This window comes from Gracilinanus agilis, chromosome 1 (genome assembly GCF_016433145.1).
Source record: "Gracilinanus agilis isolate LMUSP501 chromosome 1, AgileGrace, whole genome shotgun sequence".
In the NCBI taxonomy this organism is placed as follows: Eukaryota; Metazoa; Chordata; class Mammalia; order Didelphimorphia; family Didelphidae; genus Gracilinanus; species Gracilinanus agilis.
The window spans coordinates 507246590-507270892 of NC_058130.1; the positions used below are offsets into that span (position 1 = coordinate 507246590).

The 24303-nt window shown below is 33.7% G+C and overlaps 1 protein-coding gene across 3 annotated transcripts in view; it reads left to right on the forward strand.

Annotated features, from left to right (window-relative positions):
• The window catches only part of LOC123238881 (aspartyl/asparaginyl beta-hydroxylase-like), an 84588-nt gene that overhangs the window by 34355 nt on the left and 25930 nt on the right, over positions 1-24303 (forward strand). Inside the window, exons 1-3 of one of the 3 annotated variants that reach the window (XM_044666131.1) lie at positions 14234-14329; positions 23560-23709; positions 24152-24196. In XM_044666131.1, the coding sequence (XP_044522066.1) occupies positions 14314-14329; positions 23560-23709; positions 24152-24196 (211 nt within the window). In that variant the 5' untranslated portion in view covers positions 14234-14313. Of the gene's footprint in view, positions 1-14233; positions 14330-23559; positions 23710-24151; positions 24197-24303 lie in introns of those variants that run through there. The other 2 variants (XM_044666146.1, XM_044666141.1) reach the window with 2 other exon arrangements.

A 24303-nucleotide genomic window follows, 5' to 3' on the forward strand; every position in this document is an offset into this window, starting at 1 on the left:
GAGGGTCTGGACAATAATTTAGCTCTTCTGAACTCCAAATTCAGGGGCAACTTGGAGATTTCAACATCAAAACCTTTCTGTTGACTTTATTGCCAACGGAGAAACTGAAAGAGTTATGCTTCATAACTGGCCTTAGTGCCCGAACTCCAGAGCGAGTGGGCACTTGGGGGAACCTTCCTTGATCCCTCTTATACTGCTTCCTTGCAGTTATTCCCCTGTTTGTTAGATAGTGTTAAGGATAGGATATTGTGAGGGGAAGGAGAGTGAGCTTCTGAGTCCAAGCTACAGAAGAAACCAGAACTGCTCTCTTGTTGGGTTCATAGTTGACCCTCCTTCTTCAAAATTCCTCAAACATTCCTTACCCTGTTATCCTGAATTCCCTCATCCTTATAAATAAATCTTTATTAGTTTATTACTTTGTGGGGAGGAAAGCTGTTCTTGTGGCTGAAGGGAAGAAGAATACCAAACTCCATCTTGAAGGGCAAAACTACTAGAACTTGGGAGTGGGGAGGCTTGTCTCCATAGTGCTGGCTCTGAGAGTGGGATCTAACCCATTAGGGTCACAACTGATCCCCAACACCTCCCTTCAACAAACCTACTATAGCTTTGCCAGTTTGGGAAGCTCATTGAGTTTATTCCCTCATAGGTCTTCTCTGGGGTGTGGGTGAGTGACTAGCTGATCTGGCCCATTGAAAGCTAACAAGGGGGGAGTCTAGATAACCCCCCATTTACCATACATACTCCTCACATACATTGGTTAAGGAGAGAGTACATAACTTTAAAAAGGAGAATCACAGAGATTAAAGTGAACAGTTTATATAATAACAAAGTTTTTGCACAATCGAATGAAGGGAAATAGATAGCCGAGAAATAATCTTTTCAATAAATTTCTCCAATAAAGACTCCCCAAAATATATGGGAAATTTAGAAAGTATAATTAAAAATAAGATTTGTACATTTATAAATAAATTCTTGTTTATTTCTGTTTATCAGTTTTCTCTCTCTGGAGGTAGAGATACATAAGTCATTATTCAGTATTGCTGTATATAATTTCTCTAGATTCTGCTTGTTTCAACCTTCATAATTTCTTGTGGGTGTTTACATGTTTTTGTATTTTTCCTTTTTATGGATTTAAAAAAATATTTTAATAAATTCACAAATATGTTTTCCAAAGTTATGATTCATGTTTTCTCCTTCCCTTCCCCATCCCAGAGTTGACAAACCATTCAATCTGGGTTGTACATGTATTAACACAAAATATACTTCTATTTTATGCATTTTTTATAATTGAATAATCTTACAAAACCAAAAATCCAACTCATATGCATAAATAAACAAGTGATAAATCATATATTTTCATCTGCACTTCTACTCCAATAGTTCTTTCTCATAAGTCCCTTAGAATTGTCTTGGATCATTGTATTGCTGTTAGTAGCAAAGACTATCACATTTGATCATCCCATGATATTTCAGTTGCTGTGAATAATGTTCTGGTTCTGCTCATTTCACTCTGCATCAGTTCATGTAGGTGTAGGTCTTTTCAGTTCTTTCTGAAATTATCCTGTTCATCATTCCTTATAGCACAATAGTCTTCCCAACACCATCATATACCACAGTTTGTTCAGCCATTCTCTAATTGAGGGAATCACTTTAGTTTCCATATCTTTGCCACCAAAAAAAGTGCAGCTATAAATTTACATGTTTTTCTAAAGTTAACCTGTTCGTTATTTCTTATGGTGCAATAGTATTTCATCATAAGACTAATTCTTAAATAGTCAAAGCATATGAACAGGTAGTTTTCAAAGTAAGACATCTAGTTTATGAAAAAAATCTAACTATATTAAAAAACTGTGCCAAATAACTTAATAGAGCAGTGCAAATGGAAACAATTGAGGTTATACTTCACACTCATCAGATTGGAAGAGATGACAAAAAAAGAAAATGACAAATATGTTGGCTTTGAGAAAACAGGCCCAAAGAGACATTGTAGGTAGATCTTTGAATCGGTCTAGGCATTCTGGAAGACAATTTGAAATATGCCCATAAAATAAGGTACACTTACCTTTTACCAAATATATTAAAAAAAAGAGGAAAAGAACCTTTCAGTACAAAAATATTTATAATCCTTTTCATAATAGCTCCAAACTAGAAACTAAGGGGATTCTTACCTTTTGGGGAATAGCTGAATACATTGTGGTACATGTGTGTAATGGAATATTAATTGTTTCATAAGAAATAATAAAGCACAATTTAGAGGAACTGAGGACCTATATGTTATAATGTGAAATGAAATGAGCAGAATTAGAACAGTTTACATAATGATGACATCATAGAGATGTAGCTTTGAGACTTTAGAATGCTGATTGATATAATTATATTAACATATTGTCATAATATTATATAATATAATAATTGAGTTTATAATACAGATTATGAATCATACCACCCCTCTTATCAGAGAAGTGATGACCTGAAAATCTAGAATGATATATTTTTGACCATTGTGGGAGTTTTTTCTGGACTGTTTTCTTTAGTTTGAGTTTTTGTTTATTATTTTGCTTTTATATTCCATGAGGTGATTGGAATAGTAGGAAGAAGTTATAATAAAATGTTTGTAAGACTAATAAACATTTAATAAGGAAAACACAATTTGTATGACATGACCAGCCTTTCCTGTCATTCTTGATGAGAAGTCAGCTATGTTAACATATTCATAATTTTTTTAACAGTTGTTCATTAAGTATCTAATATGTTATAAAATTTGCTAGGTTTCAAAGTCAGTCACAGGGTTAGACACTTGTAGTTTGGTGTCTTGCCCAGGGTCACACAGCTGGGAAGTGTCTGAGAGCAGATTTGAACCTAGGACCTCCTGTCTCTAGGCCTGACTCTCACTCCACTGAGCTACCCAGCTGCCCCCTTGAGACAGTATTTTTCTTTCTCCAATTCAATTCCTTTTCCTCCAATCCAATTCCTAGACCCATCACTCCTGCTAGTTCTTTTAAATATGCTAAAATGCAGTTAATATAGACCAGGAAACTTCTTCCAGGATAGGTTACTATGTATTTTATTTTGATTATCAGAATCTAGTCTTATCAATATTGATTCTGTTTTCTCCAATGCAGCAATTTTTAATAGAGTAAAACATGGGAAATAAATTAATCTGTTCCACCTTCTCTGTTGTGAGTTCTCACATCTATACCTAGGTCCTAATCTATTTGTTTTATGATGATTACATAGTATATTGGGAAAAAAAAGGAATGTATTTCTTAGATTTCCTGGCCAACCTTTCTTCATGTTAATTTGGCATTATTCTTGTAGAATTGAGAGTCACCATTATCCAATTTTTTCATCATAGAGTACTTCATTTTTTTCAAATAAATTTTGTTGATAACTCAGAATTTCTATTTTTCTCCTGCCTCCCAGAAAGTCATCTATATAGTAAATAATATTCTTTTGAAGAAAAAAGAGAAAAAGAGGAACAAGATCTAAACTCCCACAACAAAACCCCATCAATATATCCAAAAAATCTGAAAACATAGGCATTGCTTCTTACCTGTATACTTACTACCTCTGTAAAGCAGTATCCTCCTCATTCCAATAGTTGAGCCTGCTTGTTTCTTGGTTTTTTTTTTTTTTTCAGGCTATTAGAGTGGAACTCACCTAGAAATTTCATTTTTTAAGTATTTTATTATAACTTACACTTTGCAGCTCTTTGTATTTGTTTAATTTATATTTCTTTTTGTCCACTCTATTTTGAGGATACTGACCAACTGCTTTTTTTTTTCTTTTTAATGTTTAAGTTACAAATTTTGTGATGAACTAAATGTTACAAATCTGTTTTCTCTGCCTACGGTACCAAGCTCAATTTTGCAATATAAATTATTCTTCATTATAAGCCATTTTCCTTAGTGTTTCAGTGTGTCACATTCCACTTTTTCCTTTTTTTCCCCTCATTGATAATATAATTTTCTTTTGTAATGTTGACTGGAGTTTCTTGGTGCATGCTCTGTCTTTCCTGCCTGCTTGTCTCTTGCTGACTTCTTCTCTTTTTGATTTGTAAGCCTGACAACCATATTGGCTTTCTATGGATTCTGTTGAGCTACTGCTACACATTATGCTTTGCTTCCAGTATTTCCCAGCGAATTTCTTTCATAGTTTTCTAAAATATGTCTTAATTTTTTTGCTTCATTGTGTTATTTTGGGAAGCACAGGATCCCTAGATTTCCTCTGAGAGCCCTCTCCTAGTTAGTTATTTTTGTAAAGGCTTTTGTCTTCCAATTTAGGTACCCTTTGACTTTGCTCTTTTGGTATCATTGAATTTCTAAGTTTCTTTGAGAGTGTCTAGTACTTTTCTAAAATTTTTTCAGCTTTATTCTAAACTCTGCTCTGTCAGATTTTCATTGCATTATCAGATTTTTTCATTGCATTTTAATTTCATTTTTTTCTTTTAAATGTTTTTTTTAGGCCTTCTAACCTCTTTCAGTTTTATGGTGATTCCATTCTCTTTGGAAGCATCATACAGGGTGTCCCCCAAATTTTACTTCTTTTACTAAGACTTGAAGTGTTTGTGTGTGTAATTTATTTTCTCTAAATAGAAGATATATATTATGTGGAGATATGGGTGTGTATGTTTTGTTAAACATATTTATTTGTTGAATTATTCCTATTCTCTACTTGAGATTTCCCCTGGAACTTTTAAAATCCATATATCTTCATATTTTAAGTTTTCTTTGTTCATTCTCTCAGTCTCTGTTGATTTTTCTGTAGTGATTGTTTAGGATGATTTCTTGTTTTTCTTTAATTGTTTTTCTTTTACTTGGAATATTCCTCATCTGTATTGCCATACATTTATGTCCATATATTATCAGAATTGTTATCCATATGAAGATTTTAAAAAAGGCTAAATAGAACTGATAGTAGTGTTTGCAAAAAAAAAAAAAAAAAAGGTTGAGTCCAAAACTATCCACAAAATTGCTTACAATGCTGCTCTGATTAGGTGATTTTTGGAAAGTGTGAAGTTCATATTAGAAAAGTTTAGCAGAGCAGTTAGTGTTTTTTTTGGAAAGTAATTAAATAAAAACAAAGGGTAAGTTGGTAATAACAGCTAGCATTGAGAAAGCACTTTTAAGATTTTAAAAGTTCTTTACAAATATTATGTTGCTTCATCCTCACAGTAACCCTGAGGGTAAATACTGTCATTATCTCTGTTTTACAAATGAGTAAATTGAGGCAGACAGGTAAAGTGACTTGCCCAGGATAACATAGTAAGTGTCTGAGGCTAGATTTGAAGTGGAGCTTTCCTGATTGCAAGCCTAGTTCTCTATCCTCTGTGACATCTCTGTGTCTTTAATAACAAATATGCACTTATTTAATTTCTTAATGTAAATACTTATTTCTAAACTTAATAATTTTTTCTAACAAAAACCAAAAACTTAAAAAGAGGAAGAGAAAAGATCTGCTATTCATTTACCAGTTCTAGTGCCAACAGATAGAAGTTTAGTTCAGCAACTCTGAATAATATTTAAAATAAATTTAAAACTGCAGTAATCTTGCAAAGTCAGTTAATTCTAATTTTACTAAGTTTACATCCCTGTAAAATAATTTGGTTCCTGACTCCCTAGCTTAGGCAGGAAAAAGGTCATTCTCTGAATGTGACCCTCATAAACAATGGTGGTTAGATTTCTAGTTCATAAAAACTGATCCACCATTTCTAGTTAACATAATCAATCCCACATTTGTTAAATGCCTGATGTGTGCAGTTCACTGGACTAGATAAGACATTATAAGACTTAGTTCAGCATTACAAGATATATTTAATCTCCAATGTCTAACCTTTTGGCCATCATTCTTTTCTAACTCAGTTAAGATGGTTTTTGTATGTCTACCATACATTTATTCACTTTGCCTGTATTTGATTCTTTCTTTTCCACTTTGGTAAGATCTCTGATTTTGTACTCCTTTAGCAGAAAATTAGATCACTTGCTTGCCACAATAAGTCATTGGATGGTAGGGTGGGGGGTGGGCAGCTGGGTAGCTCAGTGGATTGAGAGCCAGGCCCAAAGGTTGGAGGTCCTGGGTTCAAATTTGGCCTCAGACACTTCCTAGTTGTGTGACCCTGGACAAATCACTTGACCCCCATTGCCTAGCCCTTACCACTCTTCTGCCTTAGAACCAATATGCCATATTGATTCTAAGATGGAAGGTAAAGGTTTAAAAAAAAGTCATGGGATGGATTTTGAGTAGAAGACTACCTTTGAGTATTAATGAATTTCAAAGATAAATATTTCATCTTTATATTCATATGATTTGCAATGTTGGAGATGCCTTTCCTGATTTACCTGTCTCACGTTATAGACTGCCTGTTGGTACATTTTAATTGTCTATTCTAGAAACATCTCAAAATCAATATGTAGGTATAATATAAATATATATATTTCTATATAACCACCTTTCATCCCTCTATTAACCCTCCTTATTTTGTTGTTTCATTTCTATTGGTTTTTATAACCTTGATGTTATCTTTTGACTCTTTTCCTACCACCTACATATCTAACTCATCAGAGCTTTCCTCACTCCACAACATCTCTTGCCTACTTCTCATGAATTGAACAGCAACCATCTTAACTTGACTCTTGCCTGTTCTTTCTCCTCCAGCCTCCTAATTGGTTTCTTTTGTAGTCTAGGCCCGACTTAGACTGGCCTGGTACTTCAGGTTCCAGATGAAAACAAAATGAAACTTAGAGATCAAATAACATTAAAAAGAACTTTTTTTAGTGCATAGAAAAAACAGTGAACAAGACTACAAAGATATAACATTGGTTTGGACAGCTATGATCTGCCTTATTTCTGGTCAGCAAAGTATAGTGACTTGCAGGTTAGTGAGACAACCTTAAATTTTAAATCTTCTGATTCCTTGTTGGTGTCTTTTATGCTTAGGTTACTGGAAACCATGTACCATCTGGAACCTTTACTTAAACAGTCCAGTCTGAGGGGCAGCTTCTTTTCCTTTTAGATAAAACAAAACAAAACAAAAAAGATAGCCTAGCCTGTGTGGCAAGAACCCAGGTAGATATTCTATATTCCTTCCCTGAATTCCAAAGCTATTTTCTTAAGTGCAGCTCTGACCCTATTATTACCTGCTCAGCAAATTCTAATGGCTCTTTATTGTCTAGGGTTAATATGAATTCTTTTTTATTTTTAAAGTGCTTCTCAACCTTCTTCCCCCAATTTGGCCTTACCCATAAGTTTGACATGTGTAATGTTTAAGCAATCACTGTGCTAGTCCAAGGTATATCTTATATAGCCTTCTTTCTTTTTCTATTCTTAATGCAGTGTATTATATTGTTAATCGATCACAAATGTCATTAAATGAAAAAATACATATTCTACTTATTGATAATATAATAGATCTGTAGATGGATCCATAATATTCCTCACTAGAAATATCCCATTATAGATTTATTTTAGTAAACATTAAGCACTTGGGACCTGGAAAATAATATGCACATATGGTGGCAAATGAAAGAGCTATAGTTTGCAGACTTTTCTTTTTTCCCCTTTGAAATTCTCCCCTTTTATGTCTTAAGATCTTCAGTCTTAAAACTTTCTCATCCTTTTCCTTTTGCAGAATTTTAGTTTATAGGTGGTCTTATCTTTCCTCTGTCCCCTTTGAAATTGTTTTCCCTAAAATATAGAGAATAAGTTGGGGTGTGGTTTTTTTCCTGCTCTAGTACAAATAATTCTTATTATTTATACTCCAGTTAACATTTCCTTCTGTATATTGAACATTAGATCCAGAATAGCATTTACCCTTGTTGTTTACCCTTCCTTTTGATAGTTGAAATTATCCTGTATAGCTTCCTCAAGAACCATTCACATCTGTTGGTTTGACTAAAGTATTGCTTTGTTTGCTGGAGTATAAATAATAGGAATTATTTGTACTAGAGCAGAGGAAAGCCATAATCCAACTTACACCTTAAAAAACAAATTGTAGGTACCCGGAGTTTACTGTTTCTTGTACAAGCCTCATTGTGTTCTTTGTAAATTATAATGTTTGTCAATGATTTTTAAGATCACAGCAAAATAAATAAATGACAATGAATTAATTGCTCATGCTAGGCTCCTTTCAGTTCATTTTTTCAGTAGTGTCACCAAAATTTCCAGGGATAAATATGGTGTTATTTTTCTGTTTAAAAAATAAATATCATAGGTGTGTGATAGCCAGAATGTAGAAGTTTTGTCTGAGATCATTATTGCTCTTGCAAGCTCAGTGTTAATCTATGGTGTGTAGTTGCAATCAGAAAAGCCAAAGCAGTAAAATTTGAATAATGTTTATGATCAGAGATGTATAGGTTTCTCATATTGTTCTTTAGTCAGATCAAAAATTTTGTTCTCAGTCCTGGGAACCACATTTTAGGAAGGCATTTGATAAATGAAAGTAAAGAGAAAGATGACTATGATGAGTTTAAGGCTTTAAGCTTAAGCTATATGAAGATCAAGTGTGAAAACCAGGCCTGTTTAGCTTAAAGAAGATTAAATGGGTGATACGTTAGCTTACTTTTAAGTATTTCATCATATGAAAAGAATAGATTTGACAATCTGCTTAGACTCAGAAGGCAAAACTCAAAGCAATATTTGAAAGTCCCAGAGTAAGATATATGCTGAATTTAAGAAAAATTTCTGTAACAGAAAAATGGAACAAACTGAGGCAGTCTACTTCATGGGAAGCCTTCAAACAAAGGTTGAAAATAGTACAGAGTGGATATTTGGACATGTTTGAGTTGATGGGGAATTTGTTCTTATCTAACTTTTAGAATCTGTGAATTGAGAAGTAAGGGGGTGGTAAAGAATTGGAAGGAATGAATATAATTGACAATTATTTGCTTATCAATGAAAATGAGCAAAGATATAAGATGGTAGCTTGAAGTGTATGTGGGTATGGTTTTAGGTGATGAGGAAGGAGCCAAGAATAGGGAGAAAATGAAGATAAATCAGAGGCAATGGTCTGTGGGGAAGGTTTCTGGATGAGTTGGGGAAGGTAGGGATCAAAGATTGAAGAAGAGATTGTCTTGTTTAGGACCACTTCTTATTTTTTTGGTCAAATCTCTGAAGCCTGGGGAAAAAAAAGAAAAAATGGAGAATGACTTAGATTTTGAGGTATAAACAAAGTGAGATGGGGGAACTCGATTGATTTCCTTATTTTCTCAGTAAAGTGGACATGTTCTCTGTTAAGGAGTTGGAGGATGTTTGAGAAGAAAGTTGCAGATTTTGAATTGTTTTGGAGAATGTGAAAGAGGTACTCATCAGGATTACAAATGTAATGCAATTCCTATGTGTCAATAAAGGCCTAATTACAGTATGAATGTGTAATTTGCCTTAAGGTCTAGGATAGGAGTATAGAAGGCAGATGGTGTGAGTGACCCAGAGTTGAGGATAAGGTTAACTAGTTATCTATAGACTCAAACCTTTGAGGAAATTAAAGCGATGCCATGTAGTTATGGGAAGAAAGGGATGATAGGACAAAAGAAAAAATTGGTATAAGGGGATTGGAACAGTCAGAGATGGAAAGACAATCAGTAATGATCTAAAAGGGGAAAAATATAGGATCCTGTTTTTGCCATAATTGTATGGAGGATGGTAAGATCTAAGATATGATATATCTTATGCAGTTAATTTGTATGCTGTCTACTGAGTTCTTTAAAAGCAAGGTTTTTTGTTGGTTTTCATTTGTATCCCTAGAACTTAGTAGTATCCAGCATACATTAGGTGCTTAATACATGCTTGTGGACTTGATTGTGGCTAGGAGATAGCAGGATCATTGCTTTAGAAAAGGAAGGGGCTGTAGAGATCGTTGGGCAGATACAGACCTTATGTTATTAATTTTATTTATTATGAGGGAAGACCTTTATTTGGTGGTAATAAAGGGGAGAGTTGGGGAAAAATTAGTGGGTAGTGATGAAAAGGGTATCAGCAAGACATTTAAAAATCCTCACAGCATTCGGGATTCTGTTGATGAGTATCAGAAAGGATTGGATACTGATCATCTAGGAAAGGAAATGAAGTGATACAAAGCAAAATAAAAATTCAGGTGCCCAGGGATCAGGACTGTTCCCTGCTACCTCTCACATTATCAGTAGATATCGAGACACTCCAGCTTAGAGAAACTAATAAATTCCACACTGGAGTGACCACTGGGTTAGAGCTGACTTGGATGAAGATTAGTAGGTGAGTACCTTAATTGTGTCTCACCCCTATTTAGACAATCAGATTCCATGATTCCACCAATCCTTGTCTTGCCTTTCAGGCAGAACTATTGCCTAAAAGCAAGACTGTTACCTGAGGAATATGTTAGCATGTATATTGAATTCCTAAAATGGGAAGGTGAGGGCTTAAGAATGGATAGCAAGATTGTGCCAGTTATCGAACTTTTTGAGAAAGAAAGTAGAATGACTTGAAAGCTTAAAGATTATAGTATCAGGGATCAGGACAATTCAAGTTTAAGTGGTGATGACAGAGGGAAGGTCTTGGAAATGGTATTGAGGAACAAATTAACCAGATTTCCTCTTTTCTGTGCTGTGGCTTACAAATGGGTAATCAGCTTAATGAATTAGTCCATGAATACATATAGAATTGAATGGGAAAGTGGAACAGATTGCATTTGGGAAATCATATAGTACTTTTAATAATTCTTTGGCTTCCTTTTAAAACAAAAAACCTCATCATTTTAATTTATTTTTTCCAATTTCATGTAGAAATAATTTTTGACAATTGTTTTCTCATATTTTACAATTCAGGCTTTCTACATGGTGCCCCCCCCCCCCGCCCCCTTCTATTCCCTGTCAGTAAATAGTCTGATATAGGTTATGCTAGGGCTTTCATGCAATACATATTTCCATATTCCCCATTCCATGACAGAAGACACATCACACATACAAAACTCACAGAGGAAATAAAATGAAAGATTGCATGCTTCAGTTTGCAACTAGATCCAATTGTTCCTTATTTTGATAGCATTTTTTTATCATGAATCCCTTGGAGTTATCTTAGGGCCTTATTTTGCTGATAATAATTTAGCCCTTCATAGTTGGTTATCATTTGATATTTCTGTTACTGTATATACTGTTCTCCTGGTTCTGCTCACTTCACTGTGCTTGAACATATAGTCTAGCTTGTTAAGCTAGATCTCTTACTCTGCCCTCTTCTCATTTCTTTACTTTCACTCTCTTCCTATATTTTATAAATAAATTGCTAGAAAATCATTTGGAATTGGGTAATCAATTCCTGGCGACCACCCTTTTGAATATTCAGTCCAAACATAATAATTTTCTCTTTTACAATGGAAATGTATTTAAAAAGGCATCATCATCACCATTATCCTTTGTACACATTCCAAAACCAAAATGACATGATGTTTGGGTAAAGGTGCCCACTGAGGCTGATCAGACCAAAATAAGCTGAGAAAGCTCTCTACTCACTGGTTGGGGATGGAGATGCCTCTAGATTTGTATACTTCATATTTCTTTTGAGCTACTGCAATTCTGCTTTGCACATAAAACACAGTGCTGGATGGTCCTGTGCCAGTGTCTCCCATGTCTCACTGTGTATACTTGAAGTTCTTCAGAGAGTCCTTGAATCGCTTCTTCTGACCTCTGTGTGAATGCTTGCCCAGTGTGAGTTCTCTATAAAGTAGTCTTTTAGGTAAACAAATTTTTCTCATTAGGACAGTGTGGCCAGCCCATCATAGTTGCCCTCTCAGCAGTAGAGTTTGGATGCTTAGTAGTTCAACTGAGAGGGCCTCAGTGTCTTGTTTCTCTTGCCAGATAAGCTTCAGAATCTTCCTATGAGAATTAAAGTGGAAGTGATTCAATTTCCTTTCATGGCACTGGTAGACCATCCAGGGTTTATAGGCATACACCAGTGAGGTTAGCACAGTGGCTCTGTAGACCTTCAATTTGGTAGACAGCCTAGTACCACTTCTCTTCCACACTTTCTTTTGCTGCCTCCCAAACACTTAAGCTAGCTCTGGCAATGCATGCTCCAACCTCACATATCCATAGCATTCAGTTTCTCTATTTGCTGTCAGTCAGGCCTGAAATAGGGTAGTGGTTTTGCAAATGAGAGAATAAGATAAATGTAAGAGATGTTGTGAGGGTAGAATTGGAAATACTTGACTACCAATTGAATATATTGGATGAAAATTAGGAGTCAAGGAATACTTGAAGGTTTGAACCTGGGTGACTGATAGAAAGAAATAGAGTACTCCAGAAGTGCTATCTTTTTTTTTTTTTTTTTTTTTTTTTTTTTTTTTTTTTTTTTTTGGTAACGTGGTTTTGTTGTAAAACAAAACAAAACAAAACAAAAAACTTTGACGTGCTTTCAGGGCATATAATTTTAAATATCCATTAGGTACGCCCTAGAAGCATTTCAAAATAAATTTCTGTCCTGCCTTCAAAATATTTTTCACATCTGACACCTTTCGTTGGCTTTCTAATTGGTCTCCTTTTCCCAAGGCTCTCTCCATTCCAAAATGATTTTCCTTAATTGAAGATTTGACCATGTCACTGCCTTGCTCCCTTCTTCCCAGTCTTCTAACCCCCATTAATTGCATATTATTTTTTATAGGACAAGATATAAGTTTTTTTCTGCTAAGCCTATAAAGAACTTCAGAACTTGCTCTGATGTCTTTTCAGCCTCATATTTTACTCCACTCTTTGTGATCCAGCCAAATTGGCTTTATCTGTTCTTCACATATGGCAGTCTATCTCCTATATTCATGCGTTTGTACCAACTGTCCCCAATGCCTGTAATGCAGTCTTTCTGAATCCCTCCTTGAAGTCACAATTCAGCCACCATCTTTTACATGAAGACTTACCTTGATCCCCTAACTGCCCAAGTATCTTCTCACTAATTGTATTTATTTTGTATTGATTCTCTATATTCTTAATTTTGTACATTTTATTTTTCTCTGATAGAATTTCAACTTCTAAAGAATGGAAATTGTTTCAGTATTTGTATCCATAGCACTCACCTATATACATATAGCTTTTTATCAAATGATGCTTTCTTTAATGAGAGGAGGGAAGGATGGAGGGAATTAATTGGGTATTTAAGTGAAACAAATTAATTTAAAAATAAATGCTTGTTGATTAATTGTGTGGAATAGGCAAACAAATATTAGTTGAATGAAATTCAAACCATAAGTGATTGTCACCATATACTTTTGTTACTAATTAATATTTTGGTTGAGATTTTCAGAATATGGATAAGGAGTAGATAGATTAGGAGGACTGATAAGGAAAAGTGGGAATTATCAAGGGACCTCTTCATTATTTTTGAGTTTGTATTTTACTTGCATAACATATTTTGATGCCGTATAGATTAAATGAATTTATTGTACATATGTGTAACAACAAGTTTCTTTTACTAAATGAAGAATTGACACACTATTTTAAATAGTTGGAACAAAGATTTGTGATTTTATTAAACTTCATTAATCTAGATATACACTTCCTTCACTAATACAGATAGCTACTCCACTCTTCTTTAATAAATGGCTTCACAAGATGCAGTTACCAAAAAAATTTATCAGTTGGTGGCCAACTTTTTGATGATGTGCTTATCTAAAGTTAGTTACTTTGGTACTCATACAACAGTCTTTCGTTAGGCTTATACTGGGATTAATTATGTATACATATATATTTGGAGCAAGAGGTTTCTATGGATATTTCCCCTTTCCTTCACTCCCTGTGGATAATACATTCTATAGAATAGTATTTTAGAATTCTTAATTCATTTCTCCCTACTGTTAGTACAACAGTAGCCAGCAGCAAGTCTATTAATGATCTTCTAAATTAGATACTGAAATAGTTTTTGGAGGACCAACCCTCAGAGTTTCCTGGCTAAGAGCCAAGTTTCACAGCAATACTTTGTCCTAGGCTGTGTTTGGTTAACAATGACTTAGTGTTTGAAATCAGGGCATTGAAGTATGTTTCTGAAAAAGATTGCAGGACAATTTGCTCTGTTTTGTTTCTCTGGAATGCTTGATGCTTATGGACTAAATTGGAAGGAAGGACCAACCAAGAAGGATATCCTTTTAGTAGGAGGATGGCTGTCTGATTGTTGGTACTGGATTTCAATGTGAGTGATTAGTAGCATTTGGCTTATGAAGAAGAGTGACTAAAAATAACTCATGAGGAGAGTTCGTAGTCAGGTCCAATTTCGGGTTCTAGCTGAGCTAGCTGTAAGTTTGGCCACTCCTATAAAGCTGGAACAACTGAAAATATATGATAAATATTTTCTGAAGACATTAGCAACATGAATGAAGATAAAGGTATATAAATGGTATCTTATTAGAAAAGATGAAATTATCTGTTTTGTGTTTAGCTGATATGTTTGCTTTACTTTTTCAATTTTACTTTGTGAAAGCAAGTTGAGTGCTATGGAAGGAGGGTGAGTGATCTGCTTTTTTTGTTTTTTTTCTGTTTTAAATATAGAGACATTAGTTTCTGATAGTAATTGGAATAATGGAAAGGTATTTTTTCTTGATTATATATTTACAGGGACATATTTGGTTAGATTTTGATTGAATATATTGCCTCAAGGCAGTTTTTTTTTTTGAAGAGGGTTAAAAATTAGGAAGTTGGAATGAAAAAATAAAAACGGCTTTTCTTTGTCAGATTCATACATTTAAAGGGATGATTTCTAAAATCCTAGCTGGGTGAGTGGTTCTGTATGTAAGTTGACCTACTTTTTCAGGAAGGCAATATGTGCAAAGAAGGGACTTGGATAATTTATTTTTAATTCAGATTTAATACCTTCCAGGATATGTTAACTAATTTCCTCTCCTTTAGGTCTGAATTTTTTTGTTTATCTTCCTTTGCAAGTTAATTGTTGCCTATTAGGTACCCATTTTTCAGTATGTTGAATAATTTTTTATCAATAGGGTGATTGTTGAATAGAGTTATAAAAGTAATAAGTTTTTCAATAATTTTCATATTCTTTCCTCATCTTATCTGAAAATCCCTTAATTTCCACCCCTTTGTATACTTTTCAAACTTCTGAACCATGGGTCTTTTTGGAGGATTGGGCCCTATACTTCATTTTAACAGCGATTCTTATGCTATATAAACTTAATTCCTTAAACCAATATTTTAATTCCTTTCAGAAATGGTGAAAAATATATTAAAATCTAATGACTCCAGAGATGGGGTTCTTCAGCTTTTTTGTGGCAGTATGGTGAAGCCTAAGGACCCCTTCTCAAAATAATGTTTTTTAAAATTCATGAAATAAAGTACACAGGATTACAAAAGCAATCAATTCTATTGAAATATGGTTATCAAAAATATAAAAAAAACAGTGTCATTAGATATGAAATATAGTCGAAGGGCAAGTTAAAATTTATTTTTAAAAGATGATGTATTATTGTGAAGACTGTTGTTACCTATATTCATAATTGAAGAAAATATTGACTTTCAGTTAGAAGTTAATGAAAATAATGGTGTCATTTTCCCTCTCCATAGAATTATTATTTAAGTAAATTTTCTAGATAACAGAAGATTGCCATTTTAATAAATGTTTTTATAGGGTTTTGAATAGAACTGATTGTAAAATGTATTTCATCTATCCCCTTTTTAAGTAGGATATTGAAAATAATTTTTTTCTTGATGACATCATTTGTACTGTTGTTAATACTAGCATTTCTTCCTTGCCTTGCCTTTATTTTATTTTTTAAATTTGTCTGCTTTTCATTTTTTGATTCCTTTCCTCCCACTTCCAGCCTCTCCCTTCCCAATTTACTTGTTTTGATTCATTAAAATAAGTCATAGTAAAATAACTTTGGCAAGCTAGTTAACTTCTTGGTTCCTCATCTATAAAATGAAAGTTGGGCTCTAGATGGTCTTTGAGGTCCCTTCTAGGCCTTAATTTATGTTTTCTAAGATTTCTTTGAAGTCTTATCTATGAGATTTATAGTATAGGTCCTATACTCTAGGAAATTAGATAATGCAATTAGAAATGTGTCTAAATTAGTGCATGATCTCTCTAATTTAGCTCTGCAAAAAATCTTTCTCTTCCTGGTGCTTAACCTATATTCTACATAGTTGAAGGTGCCTGGCAAGTGACCATAGTGTTCAGCATGAAATTCAGAAGTGCTACTTTGAATTAACATATTGCATTGTTTTTGAAGAGTTTAAGGGACCATATTTTATTTGGCTTTCTAAGAAGAAATTATAAAGATAAATAAAAATAAGCAAAATGACAACAAATTGATTATTCCATTATAAAAAAGATTTATTGTAGGATTACTTTAAACCTCTATTCTCTTAGCATATTTAAAAGTTTTAGGTATATAGATTTTTAGAGAATTGATTTTGGCATGAAATAGTTTGGTATTTTTATAGTTAGGGACAATTGAGAACAGAACTAAAGTTATTAAAACTTTTATTATGACATCATGAGCAAATTTTAGTATTTCAGTAGGAGATAACTATGTTCTTGAATACATTATACTTAAAATAGTTTAATGCAGAAATTCACTATTGATAACCAGAGTGGTCTGAGATGAGAGGAAGCATATAAATAGATGGGCATTCATACAGTAACAATATAATAGTATTGAGGTCTTTAAAAAAATGTTGCCTCTGATCCTGGAAGGGTAATATAGCATCTTCCTCTTTTTTTCTTAATGAAATTCAAATAGTATTGTAAAGTGAAACTCCTTCATGTTTCTCTCTGTCTCTATCTCTCCCTGTCTCTCTCTCCCCACTTTGATCAAGGAAGAAAAACTTGTATTTCCTTTCCAGTAAATTGGAATTCGAAAGAAATCTTTTACATTCTTAATGATTACTCTAACATTTTCTTATCTTATTTAACTAGGATGAATATATTTAAACTTTAGTTAAACAACAAAATCTGCTCTTCTACTTCATCCTCAACCCAAAGAAATTGTGAATTAGGATAGTCTGTAACTAACTAAAGTGTCCTAGTTTTTTTTCCTAGATGAGCTATCACTAGGAAAAAAATTGAAGGCCATATTTGGGCTAATACCAAAGCAACTATTTAGATTGTGGAGCTTTTAACAAGTCTGAGAGAGGATTTCTTTTAGGACTTAGCTTTAGAAATGAGTTTCAAAGATTCTACCTATATGGGGGTAGAGAGGGTAAGAGCAAGTCTTTAAATCAGCTTTGTACTGCCTTCAGTATTGTTATACTCTGATCAAACTTTCCTGATCCTTTCACAAATAATAGTGGATTGTATGAGAATATTTAAGACATAGCCTTACATCTTTGTAATTATCATAGCAAAAAATCATGTCTAATTAGGGAGGCCAGGGAAAGTTAGTAATCAATTTTTGTAGCAAATGAAAGCTTCCAAAAACTTGGATCAGCATAACTGTGGTCATTCAAAGTTTTCCCTTTCTGTTTTCCTTAAATATGACTGTGACCTGTTAGGAAAATCAGGAACTCATGTGTTGTTTATCTGGGAGTCTTAATATGGTTTCATGGTCAGATCGTCTATCCCTCATTTTATTACCTTTATTTTTAGTTATCTGAAAAAGTATTAAGCTTTTATTTTATACCTAGCAATATGTTAAACATTGGCTAAATATAGTTGTTTTTCCATGGTAATATACAATTTATGAAACCACAGGGACTTTCAGTTAGTGTAGTATTCCTTACATTTTTCTCTCCTTGATCTGTTTCCCAGGTCAGATGTTTTTGTTCTGATATATGTTCTAATATCTTGAATTTTCTTCTTTTTCTCTACCTTTTGATTTTGTTTTGATATTTTTTCTTTTATTAAGCAATTAGTTTCCATTTGGTGTCCCATATAATTTTCAAGGAATTTGTTACTTGTGCAAATTTTGAACTTATTGTACCAACTTGTTTATAATTCCTTTCTTCCTCTAGGGTACTTAATTCATTTACAAAAAATGTTTTACTGCTGACAGGGGGAAAAAACACCCAAACTCCTAATTACTTCTAGAAACCTAGTTGAATTTGTGCCTAAACTTTATTTTTTCTTTGAGTTTTTGATTGATTTGGAATCATTCTCTTCTGAGTTTGTGTCTTGAGCAGCCTGGGGCACTATAAGAAATGATAGACACGTTATGTAGGATGAGGCATGTATTTTTGGATATGACCAATTTTGTTTTGCTTGACTATACATTATTTGTTACAAAAGTTTTGTTTTCAATCTTTTTTAATTAATGGGGGAAAGAAAAGTAGAAAGAAAAGTTTACTAAATATAAAGAATTTTTTCTTAATTGGTCCTCTAGAAACATGATTGGTTATTATGTTGTTTAGTGTTCATACATACAAGTATATGCGAAATACATACAAAATAAATACAAGGTAGTGTGAGTGAAATTTAACAAAAAGGTAAACATTTTTCTGAGCAAGGTTATACTTTATCAAAGGTGGTATGAACCAGTAAAGTGGATTTCTTTGCTGCCTAAAATAGTCAAAAGGCCTAGAATTGAAGTTGCAACTCATTTCTATAAGCACAGAACAAATAATAAAAAAAAATCATAAAATTGGCTGGCATTCTGAGGTTGAAGGCTCATAAATGGTTACATTAAGGAATATGGGCATACACAGAGATCCTCTCTGTCTCTATGGAATGCTTTGTGAATTTATGGGTCCTAGCTGCATCTGTAGGCCAATATAGTGAATTGGGAGTAGCAGACTCACAGATGCTTAGGGATAAGACCACCTTTAATTGGCAAAGAAGAAGCTAAAGATAGGACAAGGTCAGTTATTTTTAAGGCTATTACACAAAATGCTATGAAGTTTCTCAGAAACTGAAGTTATACAAGAGAATAAAAGTCATGACAGCAGGATTTGCAGGTATTGCTGAAATAATGATTCTTACAGAATTAGAATGTTCTATGAGAGAATTGTATTTCTAATCTCTAGTTTAGAGTTCCTCTGAATTTGAATGTGGAGAGACTTTAGGCAAGGAGATCAAATAAGAGGCTTTTGCAAAGATGCCAAAAAAGCTTTTGACAAAATAGAACCCCCATTCCCTTTAAAAACACTAAGGAACATTGGAACGTCCCTTAAAATGATAAATAGCATCTATCATCATTAAGTATTATCTGTAATGGGGATAAGCAAGAAGCTTCCCTGTAAGATCAGCAGTGAAGCAAGGATGCTTATCATTATCACTGTGATTCAGTATTGTTCTAGAAATGTTAGCTAAAGCAATAGGAAAAGAAGAAATTGAAGGAATTAGAATAGGCAATGAGGAAATAAATCATTTACAGATGATATGAAGGTATAGAGAATCTTAGAGAAATATTTATAGTAGTGGTGAAGAACTAGAAACTGAAGGGAAGCCCATCAGTTGAGGAATGACTGAACAAGTTGTGGTATATGATTGTTACAGAATACTTTTATGCTATAAGAAATGATAAATAGGATCATCATTAAAAAACCTGGATTTATGTGAAATGATGAAAAGTGAGCAGAAGTAGGAGAATATTGTACACAGTAAAAGCAATAATGTATGATGATCAGTTCCTCTATATAGTGGTAGATAGCCTTTTTCTTCATGAGATCATTGGAGTTGTCTTGGGATCTCTCCTATAGAGAGCCAGCTCTATATGGTAGGGGTCCTGAGTGGCATTAATGGCATTGGATTGAAAAGACAGGAAACAGAAAATGCGAACAGCCAAGACTAGTGGTTAGCCCATAGCTGCTCCAACTTCATGGACTTCGTGAGTTTATTTTATACTGGTTTCAAACAAAGAACACAAAGAAAGAGTCACAGCTGTGAGGGGTTACAAATCATACACAACCCACTAAAGTCTAAAAAGTAGAGAGATAGGTAAAAGGGCAAGGGCCAAATTCCAACCACCAATTAGTAGGGGGTTAATTCTGGGAGCAGAAACATATTTCATACAGATTTTTACTAATTGCGCCCTGTTCCCTAAATTTACAGGACTGCACTGGGTCAGATAAAGTCTGGACTAGATTGTCCAGCTCCAGCCTTATCTAAGTAATATTTTTTAGAGTTCAGGCTTCTTAATTATCAAGGAGAAAAATGGTGAACTCAGTAGCTGCTGGTCTGCTAAGGACTCAAAGCTTTCCAATAAGAATATTAAGAAAAGGTGGGGACCTGAAAATGAGTCAAAAGAGGAGCCTCAGATTTTTACCTTAGATGGCCCTTCTATCTGCATCTGACATGCAGTGCAGAAAAATCATACACACAGTTTTACTTGCCGATGATTTTGTAATGGGATCCAGATAAAACATCTATTACAGTCTCTATTTCTCTAAATGATTCCTAATAGGCTCCTGAAAGGGTCAAGTTGTTTTTGGATTAACCTACCTGCTGGTACCAGAGCTTTTCAGGGCTCAGATGAGCAGAACCAAACACAAAGACTGCCTCAGCCTGGATTGGTCATGTAGGGAATCCAGATAACAGGCCCTAATTTTGGCCCTATTTCTCCAATTGGCTTTCTACACTCTCCTTTAAGAAAAAGACCATCTACTGCTGCTGTAGAAGAAATTGATGGAATCTGAATGCAGATTGAAGTACACCATTCTTCCCTTTATTTATTTGATGAATTTTTCTCTAGGAGAAGCAATGTGTCTGTTCTGTTCACAACATGATGAACATAGGAATATTATTGCATGATAATACATGTACAACTTCTGTTATATTGCCTGCTGTCTCAGAGGGGAGAGGCCTGTGGAGGGTGGCAAAGAACATGAATTGCAAAATGTCAGAAAACTGATTAAAATGATATCTACATGTAATCTTAAAAAAAAAATTAAAAAGATTTGTAGTAATTCAGGTGAAAGTTGATGAAGGCTTGTACTATGGGAGAAATGGTGAGATAGAAATGACAAGGTTTAACCACTAATTTGTTTTTAATTTATTCAAAAATATGAGTACTTTGCCTATATACTTTTTTCTACCTTTTTGGGAAGAACCCTGGGATCTAGACATTCTTTCCTTGGACTTGATACTCCAAGTGAAAGGAACATAATATTTTCTCTGCTTTTTGAATAAATAAAATTCTACATGAAACTGCACATATTCACTTATACTCCTTGCTTAAAAAAGTATTTAATAGAGTATATGTTACTTTGAATTGTCTTGCTTATTTGGTTTCTTCTAAATCTTTGTTCTCTACTGTACATTGTTTAAAAAAATACCATTCTCCTCCATTTTGGGCATCACTATTGCTATGGTTTCCTGTTTTTAAAAAATGAGAGAAAGAGGGGGCCACAAATAACAAGTACGGAAAGTCAATGACAGTAAATCTACACCATGTCCCTGTCTAAAAATGTGTGTCTCTGTACCTGTGCCCATTCATCAAAGGAGACGAGGTAACATTTATACATAGTTTTAGAATTTCTAAGCCATTTAGAGTTGTTTTTCTTTACAATGTTACTGTCCTTAATATAAATTGTTTCATTAGATCTGTACTTTTCATTCAGTTCAGTTCATACTACATACAGTTCTCTGAAATTCTCTTGTCAATTGCTTATTCTACAATAATATTCTGTTATATTCATTCACCACATAATTTGTTTAGCCTTTTTCCAGTTAGATCAGATATCTAAGGTACCACCTCTTAGATTCCAGAATCCACTCCTCCCCCTTAGTATCTATTTTTCTCTCCTCCCTTTCAGGATCCAGAAGATTTTTGCTTCAACTATTACTATTACCCCTTCTGTGTTATCCTCTTTCTTTTATGTTGTCCCTCTTACTACCCCAGCTTATTTTCATGTTGAGTTTGTTGTTGTTGTTGTTGTTGTTGTTGTTGTTGTTGTAGTATTTTACTCACTAAACTCTTCTTGGTCCATTTCACTCAAGAGTGCCCACTTGCCCCACCCTTTATATTTGTATCCTCTTCTTTTTTAAAAATTTAATTTTATTGTCATGCAAAACACACTTCCATATTGGTCATTGTTGAAAGAACACACTCATACATAACCAAACCCCCCAAATAAAACTATAAATATACTTATGGGAAAGACCACTCCAGTAGTTCTTTCCCTGGAAGTGGATAGCATTCTCTGTCATAAGTCTTTCTGAGTTGTCCCTGATCAATCCATTGCTGAGAGTAGCCAAGTTTTCACAGATAATCATTGTCAAAAATTGTTTTATTGTGTACAGTGTTTTCCCAGTTCTTTTTATTTTGCTCTGCATCAGTTACTGCAGCTTTTTCTGAAATTTCTGAAATTTTTTTTAAACCCTTACCTTCCATCTTGGAGTCAATACTGTGTATTGACTCCAAGGCAGAAGAGTGGTAAGGGTAGGCAATGGGGGTCAAGTGACTTGCCCACGGTCACACAGCTAGGAAGTGTCTGAGGTCAGATTTGAACCTAGGACCTCCCGTCTCTAGATCTGGCTCTCAATCCACTGAGCTACCCAGCTGCCCCCTGAAATTATTTTTGCTTATCATTTCTTATAGCACAATAATATTTCATTACCAACATGTACCACAGTTTGTTCAGCCATTTCCCAGTTGATGAACATCCCCCAATTTCCAATTCTTTGTCACCACAAAAAAGAACTGCTATCAATATTTTTGTATAATAGGTCCTTTCTCCTTTTTTATTATCTCTTTGGAATACAGATTCAATAGTGGCATTGATCAGATTAAAGGGTATGCATAGTTTTATATAGCCTTTTGGGCATAGTTCCAAATTGAACCCCAAAATGGTTAGATCAGTTCACAACTTGTATGCTCTTCTCACTCAATCCAAATATGAGGAATTATAGCTTCTTTCAGTTGCCCTAATACCTTTTTAGTTTTCTCTGAATTTTTGTATTTGTAATTCAAAGCTCCTACTCAGTTTTTGTCTTTACATCAAAAGATGTTTGAAAGTACTCTCTCCCATTCTTCTCCCCACCTGTCCCAATAAAAGGTTGTACTCCAGGTTTGCAAGGGAAATTACTTTTGATTGTAAACCTGTCTCTTTTGCTTTGGTCTTCTTTTTTTTTTTTTAAAGTAAATAGTTAGTTTTTTTTTTTTTTTTGGTACGATCATGACTATGGTTCCTTGATTCTTATTTATTTCTAGATGCTTACAGTATTTTTCTTTGATATAGAAACTCTGGACTTTGGCTATGACATTCTAGGGCTTTTCCTTTTGGAGCTTCATTTAGGAAATGATTGGTAGATTCTTTCCCTATGTACTTTGCTCTCTGGTCCTAATTGATCTGAACAGTTTTTATGTACAATTTCTAAATGTTTTCTAGCAATTTTTATTAAATCATGTTTATCAGAGCATTTAGTGACTTTTAAATTAATTCTTCCCTGACTTATTTTCCAGTTCAATTGTTTTTTATATCAGATATGGTAAATTTAATTTTTTTTCCAAACTAATGATTTGGCTCTAATATTTCTTGCTATACTCAACAGGAATATGAAAAGAATTTCTTAAAATCACTTGTGTTCTTAGAATGCTTCATGCTCATAGCTTATCTTCAAACAACTAGTTGCTATGAAATATAGTACACTTCAGAAATTAAAAGGTATAGGAAAGCTATATTTTTTTCATCTAATAATGCCATTTTCAACTTATTTATCTTTCAACAGAAGCAAAGCATGGAGGACATAAGAATGGAAAGAAAGAAGGACTCTCTGGAAGTTCATTTTTCACATGGTTTATGGTAATTGCATTGCTGGGCGTCTGGACTTCTGTAGCTGTTGTTTGGTTTGACCTTGTTGATTATGAGGAAGTTCTAGGTAAGAAATTACAAATATGTGGTGTATATTATTTCTGACAATGAACTTAAAGGTTTAATGCTATTGGCTTGGGACTATGTAATTTTAGTCAAAATTTAAGTCTTCTAGTTTGTTGGCAGGAAAGTTTATTGAATAATGATCATGCTTCTTAGAAAAGTAAATACTATTATAGCTTGCTTGCATATAACTTGAATAAAAATTTTTAATTTTAATGACTTTTAGAACAATGATCCCCAAATAGACAAGGTTGACATTTGGTTGCTAAAGACTTTTAAGTTGGAGAGAAATTTGTAGGGAAAAAATTTAGTTCTTTTTATGGGTTCATAGTGAATTATTGAAAGGGAAAACAATATTTAACCAAGTGGTAAAAATAAAGGAACATAAATAAAACAATGTGTGTTTTAATGCAAGTAACAGTTCTCATATTTTTATATGCATGCAGCCAAAGCAAAGGACTTCCGTTATAACTTGTCAGAGGTACTTCAAGGTAGGCTATTCAAGACATATTTTAAATAAGCTCATATATTCTGTCTCTGAAATTTTACTTTATCTTATTTTACTTTATTTGTTACTTAAGTATACTTAGCAATACAT